The 16411-nt window shown below is 39.0% G+C and overlaps 3 protein-coding genes and 1 long non-coding RNA gene across 5 annotated transcripts in view; 2 read left to right on the forward strand and 2 right to left on the reverse strand.

The window, feature by feature from the left end:
- iqcb1 (IQ motif containing B1) overlaps positions 1-16411 on the forward strand; it is a 364203-nt gene that overhangs the window by 240467 nt on the left and 107325 nt on the right. The gene's annotated exons all lie outside the window — the stretch shown is intronic.
- tspeara (thrombospondin-type laminin G domain and EAR repeats a) overlaps positions 1-16411 on the reverse strand; it is a 197696-nt gene that overhangs the window by 37346 nt on the left and 143939 nt on the right. The window lies entirely within an intron of this gene.
- On the reverse strand, positions 369-7847 carry LOC309513831. The gene is made up of 3 exons (XR_014211541.1): positions 7778-7847; positions 679-813; positions 369-540 (listed from the first exon to the last, which is right to left on the reverse strand). It is a non-coding gene; the product is annotated as an uncharacterized lncRNA (long non-coding RNA).
- tmeff2b (transmembrane protein with EGF-like and two follistatin-like domains 2b) overlaps positions 7883-16411 on the forward strand; it is a 66270-nt gene continuing 57741 nt past the window's right edge. The window contains exon 1 of one of the 2 annotated variants that reach the window (XM_082189880.1): positions 7883-8454. In XM_082189880.1, the coding sequence (XP_082046006.1) occupies positions 8283-8454 (172 nt within the window). In that variant the 5' untranslated portion in view covers positions 7883-8282. The remainder of the gene's footprint in view (positions 8455-16411) is intronic. The other variant, XM_082189879.1, reaches the window with a different exon arrangement.

The raw sequence follows: 16411 nt of genomic DNA on the forward strand, positions 1-16411 counted from the left end.
ATTGCTTTGCATTATATGTTTTTGTCCCCACAATAAAAAACATCAGTGCTTTGATAATAAAACTAATAATTCAAATATCATCTTATATATTTCCACAAAACATATTGTTTGGAGATAGAATGACAACTGATGTCTGATATTTTATGCATTCGGTTGTACTGTTATAAAGATCTAATCTCATTTATTTATATTACAAGCTATTAGAATTTCATCAAACTTTTTGACCATATAAATATCAGCAAGTGTACAAATTGAGGTGTTTTTTTCCTCCCTGAGAATGAACTCCATATTCTTCTACTGTATACTATATGAGCCATAAAAGCCTGATGTGTAAAATATGATACTCAACAAAAAACACATATGCACTTTTTATTTTATTTTCAGATTTTAGAATTGAACATCCTTCTAATCCGGCTGTCGTGGAGCATCCATACTGTACATGCTGGTTAGCAGGAAAATGTGAGGGGTTGAAGACCCACTCTGGTGTCTGATTTGCCCTTGCCTGGATCTGTTCCTCCCTTAAATCGTTCATATTTTGTCCTGAAGAGAGAAAGTTAAAGACCTGAGGTCTACAGGCATGATGAAGTCAAGATTTATAGTTACAAGAGCTATATAAAACTCGATAGTCACAGTTGGGTCAAGTTGACAGATGAGAACACAAACTCAGGTTAGATATACCTTGAGGGAGTCGTCGGATCGGTTTGTCTTTTATTGCTGCCCTGAATGCAGACAGAGCTGGGACAAACCACAGATGCACTCTTGTGGTTTGGAGGTGCATGGCCCGTCTGTACAACTGCAATACAATCTAAAACACTGTCACAAGGGTAAAGTACATTCAGATTTTTACCGCAAGGGCGCATTCAACATATTCATATCAAGCAGTGACTGTGATTTATTATGTTTTTATGAAATTGTATTTATCATGTTTTTTTGAAGAAATGTCAACTGATGTAATTTATACTTTGCAGCACATTTTCATGTCCCCATTACATTGGACAAAATATTAAACTCACACTTTCAAAGATGGTAATTATATTAGTTTGGTATTGTAATACGTTTCATGTAATTTATTTTTTAAATGTAATTTATTCCTGTGATGGCAAAGCTGAATTTTCTGCATTATTACTCCAATGTGTCACATGATCCTTCAGAAATCATTCTAATATGCAGAAGAAACATTTATTTTTATTATGAATGTTGATGAATATTTTGTGGAAACCATGATACATTTTCAGGATTCTTTGATTGTCACGGAACAAAAGAATGCAGACAACGGTAAAATCCAAACAGACTTTGAGACACACACAGGGCGTAAACAGGTGAGTAAGTGGTAGTAGATCGTTGAGATGATACTGGCAGGGTAATGGCTGTTCTTATCTGTATGCGGGCAGAGATAACTGTGACTGGCTGGCTTGAAGACGATGTGATCACTAGCCCCGTTTACATGTAGCATTGTATTCCGATTATAACCAGTTTAAAAGTCCAATCAGAATGAAAATGCTCCATGTCAACACCTCAATCGGAATAAAAATGCTCAAACCGATTGAAATTTCAGTCGGATTGAAGGGGGTGGAATAAACCTTTTCATGAACCGATCAAATTAAAGATTACACCATGTAAACGATCTGATCCGATTACTTTGAGTGAACGTCTTTCTGCGCATTCCTGGTTTTGCGCCAGATAATTCTGTCAGCTAACATAATGCCTTCTGTTTGTGACCCGATGCACGCTAACCATTACCATAGTAAACATGGTAAATATGAACGCTTAGAAATCAGCGAAATCAGACAAATCAAGAAATTAGACAAATCATTTAGGTTATCATAATCCTGATTTATTTTATCTGTCAGTAGCCTACGTCTCATCTCTTTATACCGGACTATCCTCTTTCTGACTGAAAATATAACTGTATCCTTCTGGGAGAGAGTGCTAAGCCTCCTCAGGTAATATTTTTGGTGGCATATTTGTAGAAATGATCATTCTTTCTAAATGTGATGTAAATATGTGCTGTAACTAGGCTACCAAATAAACAGAAGCGACTAAATAGGTTAAGTGTCCTTTTTCTTTTGTGAAATAGACGTTCACAAACATCATAAACGGTAAACCACTTTATTTCTGTGTGACTAATGTGCAATTTTGACACAAATTAATTCATTATGATCAATGTGTCGCTTTTTATTGTAAACCTGTGGTAAAACATCGATGCTTGGGTTTTAAATATTCAATTAAACAACAAAAATGCCAGCAAACGGTCGCTCTTGTTTTGCGATCACGCTGTTTCCAGTGATTTCTTTCTGATTCGTTTTCTGATAAAACTTCCATTTTGTTGGTGAAATGATGGGTTTGTGTGACGTTGTTCCAGAGAGGCGTGTTTCGGGCGTGTTTTAAGTGAAGCGCTGTGGAGCTTCTGGCCCGACAGAGGAAACGCAGCAGATTTTGGGCATGGTGCTACTGGCCCGAGGCTATTAGCCAGGCACGGCCGTTTAAAGCCCTGGCTCGCACTGGCCCGACAGTGGAAACGCGGCTAATGCCTACAACTAACGCAACGATTAAGTGATGCACCATCTTGACAGGATCGAAAACGTGGAAAATAATGAGCTTCCAGATCCGGCAGACAAGTGTGCGCATGTCACAAAATGATTTCGATTGAAAGCGTCTGCACATGTAAACACCAGATCGGTTTAGATAACATCCCATGTAAACAGTCAACCGGAATCCGTCAATCAGAACGATCTTAATCAGAATAGCAAAAAAGTGCGCATGTAAACGGGGCTACTGAAGACTGAGGAAGACAGAAGACTGGACAGTTCGAGACGAGCACACAGGTAAGCATCCACAGGTTGGTAGTCTGGTAAGTGTTAAGGGTTGAATGTAGACTGGCTGGCGATTTGATTTCGCCCTGCAGCTCAGGCTGGAAACCTGTACATTCTTCTATCCTACTTCCATTACAAATTTGCAGAGACCAATCACAAACTGGCTTATCCACCTGGCGCACTATTAGCGGGTTTAACCCAATCCAATTCCTTTTAACCTCTCGATGATGCTCAATAGCTTCTTTAGTTTAGCAAACAAATCGCTCGAGTGGGTGTAAATACCACTCACTTTCATGTTTTTTTGTTTTTTTGCACAACCTGCAAAATTCACTCGATGCCATTGCTGCTTCTGCTAACCACTGATCAATGCTCCAAACCAACACGTTTGTTGACACGTTTCCTGCCAGGAGTTTTCACTGCAAAGTACGTCACCTGGATCGTTGGTCTGATTGGTTGAAGGACTATCCAATTGCACACGGAGTCATTTGAACTATGCACGTTGATCACGCCTCTTGTGCAGTAGCAAATACAGAGCAGACTCCCCAAACTAATGTGCAATCTTAAAAGATTGCGCTTGGTCTGATGCTAGCCAGACTATGTTGAATGAGGAGACCAGACAAACATGTGTTGTTTGGTGCTGGCCTTTATAAGGGAACTGATGAGACTGATGGCAGACAGATGTGGCGATTGTTGAGTGTGCACAGGTGCTAGCCAGAGAGGATTATGGGAAACGTAGTGTGCTGAGGCGACTGGTCTGGTGACTGAGGATTGTGACATTGATGAATAGAAAGGTCAGCATTATATATATAAATATAATTTTTTTGTTACACTGTAAAAGTCTTCACTGTCACTTTTGATCAGTTTAATGTGTCCTTGCTGGATAAAAGTATAAAATATATATTTTTTAAACTGTTGTATATTACAGACAAACGTTATTTCCAAATGCTCATTAAGTATACATTCAATGCCAACAAATGCCTAAATTGACACTTGTTAATCCAGCCACAATCCCAAAAGACATTTGAAATGATTGAATATTGAAATCTGAAATTTAAATATACTAATAGGCTACTAATGATTTGATTTAAGCACTAAATGGAGGATAAACTCAAAAGGTTTTTGGCCCTCCAACCTCCGCGCCAGTGAACACGTACAGTCACTCAATACAGTCAATCGCGCATATTCATTTTGTAAAAGTTACTATTCAAAAGTACTGCAAAACAGAAGCGACCCTGTAAATATTCAATTTAATTTGACCAGATAACGCTAATCTTTCTGTTCAGTACCGAATACGAGTCTGACCCCCCCCCCCCAAAAAAATGTATGCATGTGTTGTCATTACTTCAATAGCAGCTTTACAAAAGTTTTCAATTAATCACATGGCTCTAAATAAGTACTTCAAAGGTCAAGTTCAGCCAACCAAACTCATTCCAGTAATGAAAGCAAATATCTTTTCAGTTAAATGAAACCGATAGAGAAGCTCATTTAAAGCAGCTCATCTGAAGAGCACAATAGGAGTGCCGTCAGTGTGAGATGAGGACACCGGAGCTCTGCATGCAAAAAGGAAGTGTAAGACAAAGGCTTCTTTAGCCATGCTTAGAATGCGGCCTTCTTGGAGAATTAGCAGAGGAGAATCTTTTAACGGACTACATTCTCCCGTTGGCAGTCATATTAGTGCTGTAACAAAGACAGTCTTGGGAGCCCTATTTTCAGTCTGTTAATTGAATTGTGTGGGAATTGTTGTGCTGAAGCGGTCCTGAAATAGGCGACTGGCGGTGTAAGACAGTAACAGACATCTGAGTTGACACTGCGGATTACACAACATAAGAAAAGGAAAAACACCCTCTCTCTCTCAGCACACATCCAACCACGCAAAGGTTTGCACGCTTACATTCCCTCGCCTGCATGCGCAATCAATGACACACACGATGAGCTCAAACACTCTCCCATTCTTTGTCTTCACCTCTGAGCTGTCTCAAGGAACGGCGGAATCCACTCTCCTCACCACGATCCTCGTAAAAATCCCTAAAAATCCTGCTGCTACTCAGCAGAGCTTCAGTCCGATCCCACCAGCTCAGAAGTGCATTACAGCACAGCTGGATTGGGAGCAGGGAACACCGAGTGCTGTAACGGGATGTGCAATTGACTCGGGCTGTGAGCCTGTCGAAAGGTCTACTAAAGGAAAAGAGACAGGGAATGGGGAACAGGATAAGTCTGAGCCTTAATGCTGATGAAGGATTAAATCTGGCCATTGAGTGCTGTTAAAATAATTATAAAAAAGTCTAAAAAAAGCCCAGCAGTAATCTGATAAAGCAATGCCAGCTGTACTCTCTATTGCTCCTGGAAACTGTCCGCAACCAGAGTAATTTTGTCAGGTTGAGTCAGTCGTATACTTGTATTGAATAATATTTTTGTCTTGAATAAAACCAGTTCATTTATGTTAACATGCCACATAAGTTATCTGATAAAATATTTTTGCAGTTTGGAGTAATAGACCACCAACGGTCTCTACTATCAACTGAGAATGCAAAGGGCACTGTATGCAATAACAAAATACTTTGAGGTTTTATCATCTAGCATATAATTTGTACATATATTTTAATGATAACATACTGTATATTTTGAGACAATAACAATTTTTTTTTCTAATATACTTTTTAATACCTTTGTTCCCTCAATTTTTCAATATCATTTCCTGCTATTGAATTTCTGCCCCAAACTTGAACAGACCCTAAAGGATTTAGGTCGAGACATGTTTACTTTAAACTAGAACAGTGGTTCTCAAGCTGTGACTGATACCAAGTGTCTCATGAGCTGATTGCCTACTTGGAACAAATCGACTGAGTAATCAACAAATTAAGTGATTATGGTTATTTTAATTTGTGATCAAAGATGAACTATTATGCTGTTTTTTTAATTTTCAACTTTCTTTAGTGTGTAATGTGGCTGCTTGACCATGAAACAGTTCTACAAAGTTATAAAGCACAAAGTCTACTTCAAAGGGAGTTATTCTCTATATCAGCACTGTTTCTGAACTCCCTGAAACGCCTCGATTGTAGTCTTCAGTTTTCTTCTGGGAACCAACACGTCACAATATTCACAATATTCACAAGAATACGGCAGAGGCTTGGTTGAGTTGCGTTAGTAGTGTGTTGTCGCCATGTCCAAGAGACGCTGTTTTTTTCCACCCAAAATCTGTCAAACTGATAAGGCAAAACTGACGGCATCATTAGTGTTTATACCTGAGAAGCTGAAACTCACGGTTACGGTAAGGGGCGTGACATTTCCAAAACACGCTCAAAGCGACCCACCAATCACAACACACTGTTCCAGCCGACCAATCATTGAGCTTTTTGGAAGAAGGGGCTTCAACTAAACCGAGCATTACTGACAGACTGGACAGAGAGGTGCTGCAACAGAATAAAATCTGTGAAAAATAAGTTTTTTTTATTTTTATTTTTTTACATTCAAGCATAAAAACTCATCCTAGCAGACCCCAACAACAAAATCATCTTTGTAAAAGGGCCTAATATGGCCACTTTAAATGTCTATTTTCTCACTTCAATAATGTAATTCACAGTTAAACATCACGTTATGTAAGTGTTTGGTCCAAATAGTGAAAGTAGCAGTCTGGCAAAATTGGTTGTAGTAAATAGATGGGAATCAACTGACTTTAATTGAGTTTAAGTCATGCATCCTTATCCTGAGAACAAATACCAACTGGGTGTGATAGGAGAGGAGAGTTATGAACAGTGTGTGTGCTTTGTTTATTCTGTTCTCAAGCTGACAGACAGATAATTATGAATGACACACCGCTTCACTGTGCATGCTCATGAAATGAAACACAGAGAAGCACAAACTCATGTGGGGCAATTCATTTAAATGTTGGATGAGATACACGGGTTTGAGAAGAAAAGTGCTTATGCATCATTCCATTTAGAGACTGGAACTGGACTTGGCACTGGCTTAGATAATCAAGAGTTTAGTGTTGTGAATGTTTTACGAGGAACAACCGATGCACAACAACACAAAATAAAAGAGGAAGCAAAACAATTATGCTGCAACGCACCTGAAATAGTAGGAATTAACATAAAAAGTCCAGATTCCATGCTTGGTTAGGTTTCCAATAATAATACCTCAAATGCAATATACAGGATGATGTATGTTTTCCCAGCATGCATTGCAGGTGTTGGTTTCATAATTAGTGGTGATCACTAAGGCAATTATCACTGTTGTTCAAGATGAGAACAAAACTGAGTTAAATAAAAACATAGAAAACCCAAGCAACCTGACAAGTGCCCAGAACACTCTAGCATTTCTACATTTTTGTTTGGGAAAGCATGACAAAATACTAATATTTTGTCATGCTTGCAATAATAAGCAAAATATTTTGTCAGTGTTTCATTGTGACATATAGGCTATATATATATATATATATATATATATATATATATATATAACAGATTAAAGCTTACATGAACATTCTTTTCTTTCAATTACGTGTTTGAGGGTGCTTCTTGTGATTTGATTCAGAATTGTTCAGACCGCTTTGCGAACCCATAGGAATAGCCTACATGGAAGAATCGACTCAAATGATTCATTCAAACAATTTGTTTGCAAATCGGACATCAGCGAGCAGCTTACATTTGCAACTATGTTCGTTCAGGTGCAAAAGTAACGAAAATGTCTGGAGACATGCGAAAAAGTTTGCGTATTAAGTCGAGTAAAAGTCAACAAATGCATTTGTAGCCTACTCGGTAAAGCAGTTTTTTTTTTTTTTTTTTTTAGGTCAAAGCTATGACGTGAATAAGTAAACATCTTTTGTAGGCTATATTTCCGCCCGGGGTAAAGGAAGTCTCACTTGCACTCTTGATCTCCGCTTGTGATGCTGAATTACACGCCTCGGTACCCGCTACACTCCATATAGCCAATCCGCGCCGCCGAAGCGGGTGCCCACCTCTCACCTTCATCACCATCATCATCCTCATCCTCACAGTCAGAGCCAGACACCAGCCGAACAAGACAGTCTCAGACAGACCTCATGTAGGAAGAGAGAGAGAGAGAGAGAGAGAGAGAGAGAGAGAGAGAGAGAGAGAGAGAGAGAGAGAGAGAGAGAGAGAGAGAGAGAGAGAGAGAGACTTAAGCCAGCGCTTAGCATTATTTCCCCCTCAGAATGGAGTGATCAGCATGATCAACTAGTGGATCCGGACAGCTTTTTCAGGTCCATGCTTGGATGTTTATATCTTTTCATCTCAGCTTTGAGTTTCACCACTGCAACCGGACACTTCCACTTGTCAAGACAGATAGTCCAACCGCACCGGTATCAGAGCACATACATACATGGGGATCATCGCAGCATTGCCCGGAAGATGTGTATCACTGCTCCGCTGCTGAGATCTGTGTCGCCTGCGCTCGTCGTGGGATCGGATCCCTCGGTTCATGTCCCCGTGTCATTCCCGGTGAACTGAGATGGCTCTTTGCGCTGTGCTGCGACAGACACGCAGACCGCGGCAGGATAATTGGACACGTTTAGTGTTACTTACGACCTATTGCTTTTTTTGTATATTACCACTGAAACAACTTTGCGCGTTCCCGTCATCGCTGAGCGACTGTCAAACACCCACCGGGTGGAACTGCTCCGGTAAGAGACCCGAACACGCTCCTCTGTTCGCGCACCTTTGCGCGACTATTCTCACAAGTTTGTCTGTTTTTAACGGGGTTATTAATGAATCATTGGGCTGGGGATTTTATTTAGAATAACTAAACACACATAGGCTAGCTTATTAGATGTTTAGTCCACCTGGAGTCTTGGTCAGTCATGGGTCACCGTCACCCTAATACAAGTTGAGAGTTTGTGTTCTAAATTGAATGTAATGAGATCAAAAAAAAAAAAAAAAAAGTGTAGCTACTGCAAAATAATGGCAAAAAACCCAATGGCATATACAACCATTCTACGCCATCAGTGTAGTCCGACTCACGGACAAATGACTCTTTTAAGGAATTGGTCAAAAAGACTCAAGGACATCACATTCACAAGTTATCGATTTTACTCAGCTTGAATGAACTCAGTGAAATCTTCAGAGCAGGTACTAAATCAACATTTGACTCACTTACTGAACTGCAAGGGATTTCGAAATTGAGCTCGTCGTTTTGTGTACTTGCGAATCTGAAATTAAGTCAGTATTGCTGACTGCAACATACAACATAGGTAGTAGTCTTGTATTTTTGTAACAAATATATTTTAATTAATGACATTAGAACATAAAAAAAAAAAAAAGAATTCTGTAGGAAACACTGGGATCTGTGTGAAAATCAGACCTGATGATACCTGTCATTTTTAAAATTACAACGTTGGTAGCACATCTCCTCAGGCAGACAAATAACTTGTTGTACTGGTGTGTGCACTGTCAGGGAAAAGAAATGGGGATGTTACCGCTTGTCACTAGGTTAGTACCCTCGAAGGTACACATTTGTACCTGTTCAATCCCATAATGGTGAACATGGCACTGTATTATTAGGGTGCATATTACTACTTAAATGTGCTAATATGCGTTCTTTAGGCACAAAGATGTGAGGGCGCTGCCCTAGGGACCAGCTACAGGTAAAATTGTTAGTGTGGACTGTGATCCTGAGAGGTAGCTCAGATTTTCAGTACACTTGCAACTTTGGAGTTACCAGCAACGATTTGTAACCGCAAGGTTTTACCGGTAAGCATCTGTGCATGTGAAATCTGTTAAGGCTATCATCTGGCCCCAAACAAGTACATCTGGTGCTGCTTTACTCCATATCAGGGGAGTAAATGTAGCACTGAAAGGGAGCGCTTGTCAGAGATACTTTGGGAACAAAGGGCCCTGCTGTGCAATTATGTTTCTCTTTAAATAGCTGTAGGGGGGCAACAGTCTACAAGAAATCTATCTGTTGCACAGACCTACAGTGGCCTATGTGAGATAATTCAGTGCTGAACCTCCTTCATAAAACAATTTACTCTCTACTTAGACACGTCAGTAAAAAAATCTGATTAAAATGAAGGGAATTAGAGTACAGCAGACCTGTAAATTTGCTGTTGACATGTTCTTCTCTCCTCTCTCTCATTCTGTGTGTGTTGGGCTGGGCTCCGTCGTATCGATTCCTTCCCATCATGTAACCCCACCACAGTGCTGTCACAAGTGTCGAAAGCAGAGCTTGATAAAATAAGCTGTCAGATAGACAAGCTGCCAGATGGCTGGCTTGACTATATTTCAATACAGATCTATCAAAGTCCGTTACACTACAGGTCTTTTTGTTGTAAGCTTCTTTTCTCTTTGGCAGCCTTACACAGTCATGCACACTAGTTTAGGCAGGTCACGCCGCTGGTGAACTACTGAGGGCATCAAGGAGCTAATAAAGAGATTATTTGATTGTTTAAATGACCCATAAATGGTTGCTTGGCTCTCACAGAATGGTAAACTGCCAATCATTCCTCTTAAAGTGCCCCTATTATGCTTTTTTTAAATATTACCTTTCATGTAGTGTGCAATATAGCCGTTAGTTAATGTAATAGATCAGCAAAGTTGTAAAGATCAATAGATTCTGAACTGAGCTGTTTTCTGCGTTGTGTATCCACTTTGCATGCACATCCAAAGGATGAGGACTAACACTGGAATTGATACGGTAAAACCAACGCCATTGTTACTGTTCGTATCTCTGTGTACAGTATAGAAGTGCTGCTGAGGAAACCACTGGAGCTGAAATTAAGATATGGCAATGGCCGTTTCGTTTCTGATATGCGGTGTAAGCGGTAGACCAATCACAACAAACTGGGCCATCTGACCAATCAGAGCAGAGGAAGCTCTCAGAAAGGAGGGCTTTATAGAGGCTGAATCCTTTATTGAGCCGTTTCTGTGAGAAAAGAGGTGATGTTCAATGTATGTTGAGAAAATTAAAGTGCTTATTGACCTTGGATGCATGTAAACCTCCAAAACAAAATTAGGAACTTTCAAAATTGCAAAATAGGGGCACAACCCATATTTTCCAGTAAAAAAGATACTTAAAACATGATGGATTTGGTTGAGAAAGATATTAAGACAAATGTCTTATTTTGGCATAGCTTGAATATCTCGTTTTATACCTAAAACAAGACAAAGCTATTTGCCAAATGGGGGAATCACAATAAATGTTCTCATTGAAAATGTGTTCAAAATCTAGTGATCTCTTGGGATCATTCTCAAATCATGCTGTATAACATAATCATACGTTTTTTCACAAACTTGTGGAATTCATGGGGGACAAACCAAATTCTATTAACACTCAAATTGGTATGCTGATCATCTTTTTGTATTTTTTAAAATTAATTTTAACTATTTAATTGATTCAGAAATGCATTGATTATTTTGATTTAAGGATTTTTTTTTATTTTTATTTGGAAAACAACACCAAAATACTGAAAGAGAAGATTTTTGCATTGTATAACTTCAGTATGGAGGAAAGCACCTGACTATTTTGGCTTTTCATCTGCACATTTTCTCTCCTTCAGACTGTGAAAGACCACAGGGATTAGTCTAATCCTGCACCTCAGCGCTTTATTCCTCATTCCTTAGACACTCGGTGCGCCAGAGCCTAGTTTGATTGCGTTTGTGTGTATGAGGGAGAGAAGGAGAAAAAGAAAGACTATGAGAGTGGAAGGTCTTCAGGGAAAGCTTGTCTGAGCTCCTGGGCTAATGAGGAAGTTGTGGTGCCCTATTTTGGGTTTCTTGGGGTTTTCCGTTCGGCTCTCTCTGTTCTATCCCGCCTTTAATGCCATTATTGAGATTTAATCCAGTAGAGCACAGGAAGGATGCCACTACTCAGTCATGAAAAATGAGCAGGAAGAGAGTTCTCTCCTCTATTTATCTCTGTTCTGCCATCATTACTTGGCTCAGAGGAGGCATGACTAGAAGATGTTGCAGGGCTAATTGAATGGCTAACGCAAGAGTGTTTGTTATAAAATAATAATGCCGCTTGGCTTGGCTCGTTCAAGGAGAAAGAGCGAGTTGGTATTGAATGGTGGAGTGTGAGTTGTGTACCTGGAGGTGAGCAGGAGAAATAAAGGACAGTAATCAGAGACGTCCCCACAGAGTGCATGCTCATAAAGCTGAGTGGTTAGGAAGAGCACCCTCTTTAAATATGCATGATGGCAGATGTTTCTGTTTTTCATTCTGAACATTGTTATTTCCTCTGTTCTACAATTCCTAAACACTGAAAACAGGTTACGTGCTCACACACCTGAACAACATGCAAACATAGAAGCATTACCAGGGATTCACAGTCTAAACCTGTAAATAAACAGAAAGGTTTCAGTCTAGTTATGATGTAAAATAAATAAGAAATATTTAAGATTCTTTACCTTTTCTAAGTTACTGATCAAAGAAGCAATCTTTTGTAAATTAAAGCATACCTTATTATGCTTTTTCAGATATTACCTTTCATACAGTGTGTAAAGTTTTAAAGATCACAATAAATGGAGTTATTGTTTCCCAAAAGAAAGAACCAATTCTGAACTGCCTAAAATGAGTCGTCAATAATTCTGCAATTCCTACATAGGTTTGTTACAAATTTGCATAATGCCATTGCCAGCATATAGTATTTATTGCGAACAATGTCTACTTTGACAAGCTCCCAAACACTAGTTGTAGCTGAGGCCTGGAAGAGTTTGGTTCGTGTTGTTGACATGTCGAGAAGACGCTGATTTCTGTGCTGCGAAAGCAAATCCACTTTACAGTTCCAAAGGACGAGGACGAGGGCTCAAATTCATATGGTTAAACCGACGCCATCGTTACTATTCAAGTGCTGAAGCCTCCGGAGCTGAGATTTAGATTTGGTAATGGGCGTTTCGTTTTTGACACGTGCTGTAAGCGGTAGACCAATCACAACAGACTGGGCCATCTGACCAGAGCAGAGTAGGGAAAGGAGGGGTTTAGAGAGGCCGGATCCTTAAAGGAACCGTATGTAAGATTGTGGCCAAAACTGGTACTGCAATCACTTTCAAATTACTGTAGAGCGGTGTATCATAGTAAAAAGGTGATGCTGCAATGCATATTATAAGAACATTAAAGAGTTTGGATGCATGTAAACTTATTATAGGAGACATCCCAAATTAGGAACCTTTAAAATAGCACAGTAGGGGGACTTTAAGGAGATGACAAAAATCTACCAAAACATTAATATTTGTTGCATCAGTTTGCTTTGACTCCTTTTGACCTGAATCCATCTATTATGTTCTTCAAATAATTACACAATTATTTGATGCATTTGCATCAAACAGCAGGCAATATATCTTATGAATCATCTAATATATCTTACACAAGTATTACTTATATTGTAAGATGTACAATGGTATATCTCACTAATATGTGGTATATCCTAGGGCTGCGAAAGATTAAGAACATAGCCCACAAATTTGGATGGGGCTGCACAGAAACAAACATCAAATTCAATGCTTGAACAATGATCCCTATGCACAAAGCAATGAACACAACCTTTCTACTTCACAGACTGCCAAGTTTTATTAAAAGCAGCGCCAGCGGTGATTTACCCTTTTAAAGTTAGTTCACGAGTTCACACTTACAAATCATCAGATAGAGTAAAGGAGTATGCGTATTTGGCCTGCTGTCCGAGCAGAGGGCTCTGAGCTCGGTATTTTGGCCCGAACCCAGAGTACTCCCCCTGTATTCCTGGCTGTGGTAGGAACCAGCCCAGAGTGAGGAGTTCGGGGTGGTGGAGGGATGCTGAAACCTCTATAGAGGCCTTCTCTCATGCTAATTGGATATATTTGTTAATTGCTGAATCTGATTGGAATGACGTGTTGATTGGATAGATCATTTAAACTTTGTTAATGAAACATCATTTAATGTACATAATTAGAATAAAACATGAATTTGGATGATGGAAATGATAGGAAATTACAAACAGAACTGAAACAATAGTTACTAATACTGGGGTGTACTCAATGCATACAATGTAAACTTTCTCAGTTTAAAAACACATTCACAAATGTAGGCCGTTTGGAAACGACTATGTTAAAGATCTTCAGAGGAGAAAATTCACAGAGTTTTTAGGTGATTTGGGTGTAAATTTTGTCTCGATGAGATTTAATGCATGGCATGGCTTTAAAACGCAGTAAATTGTCAAATCACTTACCTTGTGTGGTGTTATTCTCAGTGACACACTTTGCATAGTAAAAGGCTGTTTGGGATAAGCTACTGGCAAAACGGTTTAAAAGTAAATAAACTGAGCTGATTTTGTAGAGAAGTGGTTTATTGCAGTCATGGCTCAATGAGTGCATTTACATGTCAATAAAATGCTGATAATTATCAAAATCAGCTAAACTTTTTGAGGTGATATTGCTGTGCTGGTGAAAGTGTGTTTACAATAAGTATACATGACACAATGCATAATTTAAAAAATATGAATCTTACTTTTGTCTGACTGAATGTAAATTCTGACTACCAAGTTTTTATTAGTAACTATGATAAAAGCATGATAAAAGCCAAATTTAAATGCAAAAAGCTAAGGAGAAAGCTGTGTAGAACTTTGTGAACAATGAGCATGTCAATCTTGCCGAGCTTTAAGCGCCGTTCTGTAGGCCCGAATTCACTGTGGGACTGATAATATCATTAAAAACAGAGATTTTCTAAAGCAAAAGTGAGTGAAATCACACGGATAAAAGGGGAAAATACCTTCCATTTGCAAAACTCATTGTGTCTTCAGGCCTTGTTTTCCCTCCATTTCAAAGTGGTAAAAAAGGTTGCTCTGCTTTGGAATGTGTGGAATTCATGTGGGCTCCTTAATTTGTTAAATTAGCACATGTAATTGAATTTTCTGCATTCTGGTAAAATAGTTATGCCCTTGAAACGTTTCAGATATTAATGTGTGTATTTTTGTCGGTGTGTGCTCTCAGCCATCCAAACTCGCATTGTGACGTGATTCTCCAGATAAAATCTTGAGCGAATGCGATTTGTCTGGCTACACGAGACAGACAGGAAACACTGTTCATTCGATCGGTACTTATGGGCAGCTGTCACATGCAGCCATATGGCGGTGAAACCGAGCTCGACTCCCAGGGGTTTTGGGTCGATCCTCCACAGGTGTGCCAGAAGGTGCGAAGTTCAGTCCTTATTAATCTTGTACACACCAAGGTTTTTCCAAGGGTACCTCCAAAAAATTCACAGACAGAGCTACGTCCTTCATTTAACACCAGTTCTTTTCCTGCTTGTCTATTTTTGAAAAAGAAAGCCAACGAGCTCAATGGTAGATTAATGATGAGTGTATAAATACTGCACTAATGGCCGGGCTATTCTTACTGGACCATCTGTTATGAGAGACAGGGTAGTGCTCACTTACATGCATTTGTTACCAACAAGGCTAGCATCAACAACCGTCAGTGACTGAACCCAGGAGGCGTGACAGCCCACAAATCACTACTGGAAATACTGAGATTTCACTGTATGGGAAATCTGTTTACTACAATGTAAAAAAAAATTAGAAAAATTCTTTAAGACTGCAAGGGAAGCTCGGCTTCCCCTGTAATGTCAAAAAATGAATGGTCAAATATGTACTATTGTGTTAACATTTTATTGACTAAAAATGCGTTAGAAAACGTTCATCTCAAAGATGAGTTCGTTCAGAATCAGTTACATACAACAGTTCGGCTGACTCGATTTCCTTCTCATACATTCACGTAGCGTCGCAGTGCATTTCCCTGTTGAAGCCCAGCGTCCATTGACTTCAGTGGGGCTGCTATGAACAGTTTTTTTCAGTGCTTCGAAACTAGACGGTCATTGGATTAATGCTGCGATTATGTCCCGCCCACAGACGCTCAGCTTCTCTGGGGGTGAATGAAGAGTGGGCTGGCCTGGACTCCGGGCTTCTGCATGATGATTGGAGGGTCTGTCGAAAGGCTGCATCTCCTTTTGATTGACAGCGATTTCATACAATAAAAAGTCGCTTATGCTAAGGCTATTCGAGTCATGCTAAGGCAGTCCCATCGCGGATTTTTCAAGTATAGTCGAAAGACAAACTGGAGCAACCTATTTCTTGGTATTTGCTTGTCGAAATTGCTAGCCAATTTTCATAATACATTTCACACAATTATACATTTATACCTTTATTATATTATTACTTATTATATTTTTTATATTATTATTAGTAATAATAAAAAAATATATTCTTAAAATAATAAAAACATATATATTATTAGTAGTAGTATTATTATAATTTATTATATTATTATTTATACCTTTATTATGTTATTACATTTATACAATTATATTTAACTCTGCTGGCCATTGAGAGGACACTGGTCAAGTCACTGGAAAAGACGCCTAGATGGTATGACAGGGTCACAGAGCATTTTCTTGAAAAGGAACGTAGAATTTACGTATGAATAAATGGACAATTTTTATGATGTAGGCCGAAAATGAGCTTCCCCTCTTTGAAAGACCAGCAGCTGCCACTGTTCGAAGTTGATCATTATGTATTATTTACAAAAGAAATACTGTTTAAGCCTTTCTACCAATGGCATATTATAGTTTTTATTCCAAATTATTTATTCATGCACATCATTATTTTTTTATTTTTTTATT

Source organism: Leuciscus leuciscus, assembly GCF_965113295.1.
Source record: "Leuciscus leuciscus genome assembly, chromosome: 14".
Taxonomy (NCBI): Eukaryota; Metazoa; Chordata; class Actinopteri; order Cypriniformes; family Leuciscidae; genus Leuciscus; species Leuciscus leuciscus.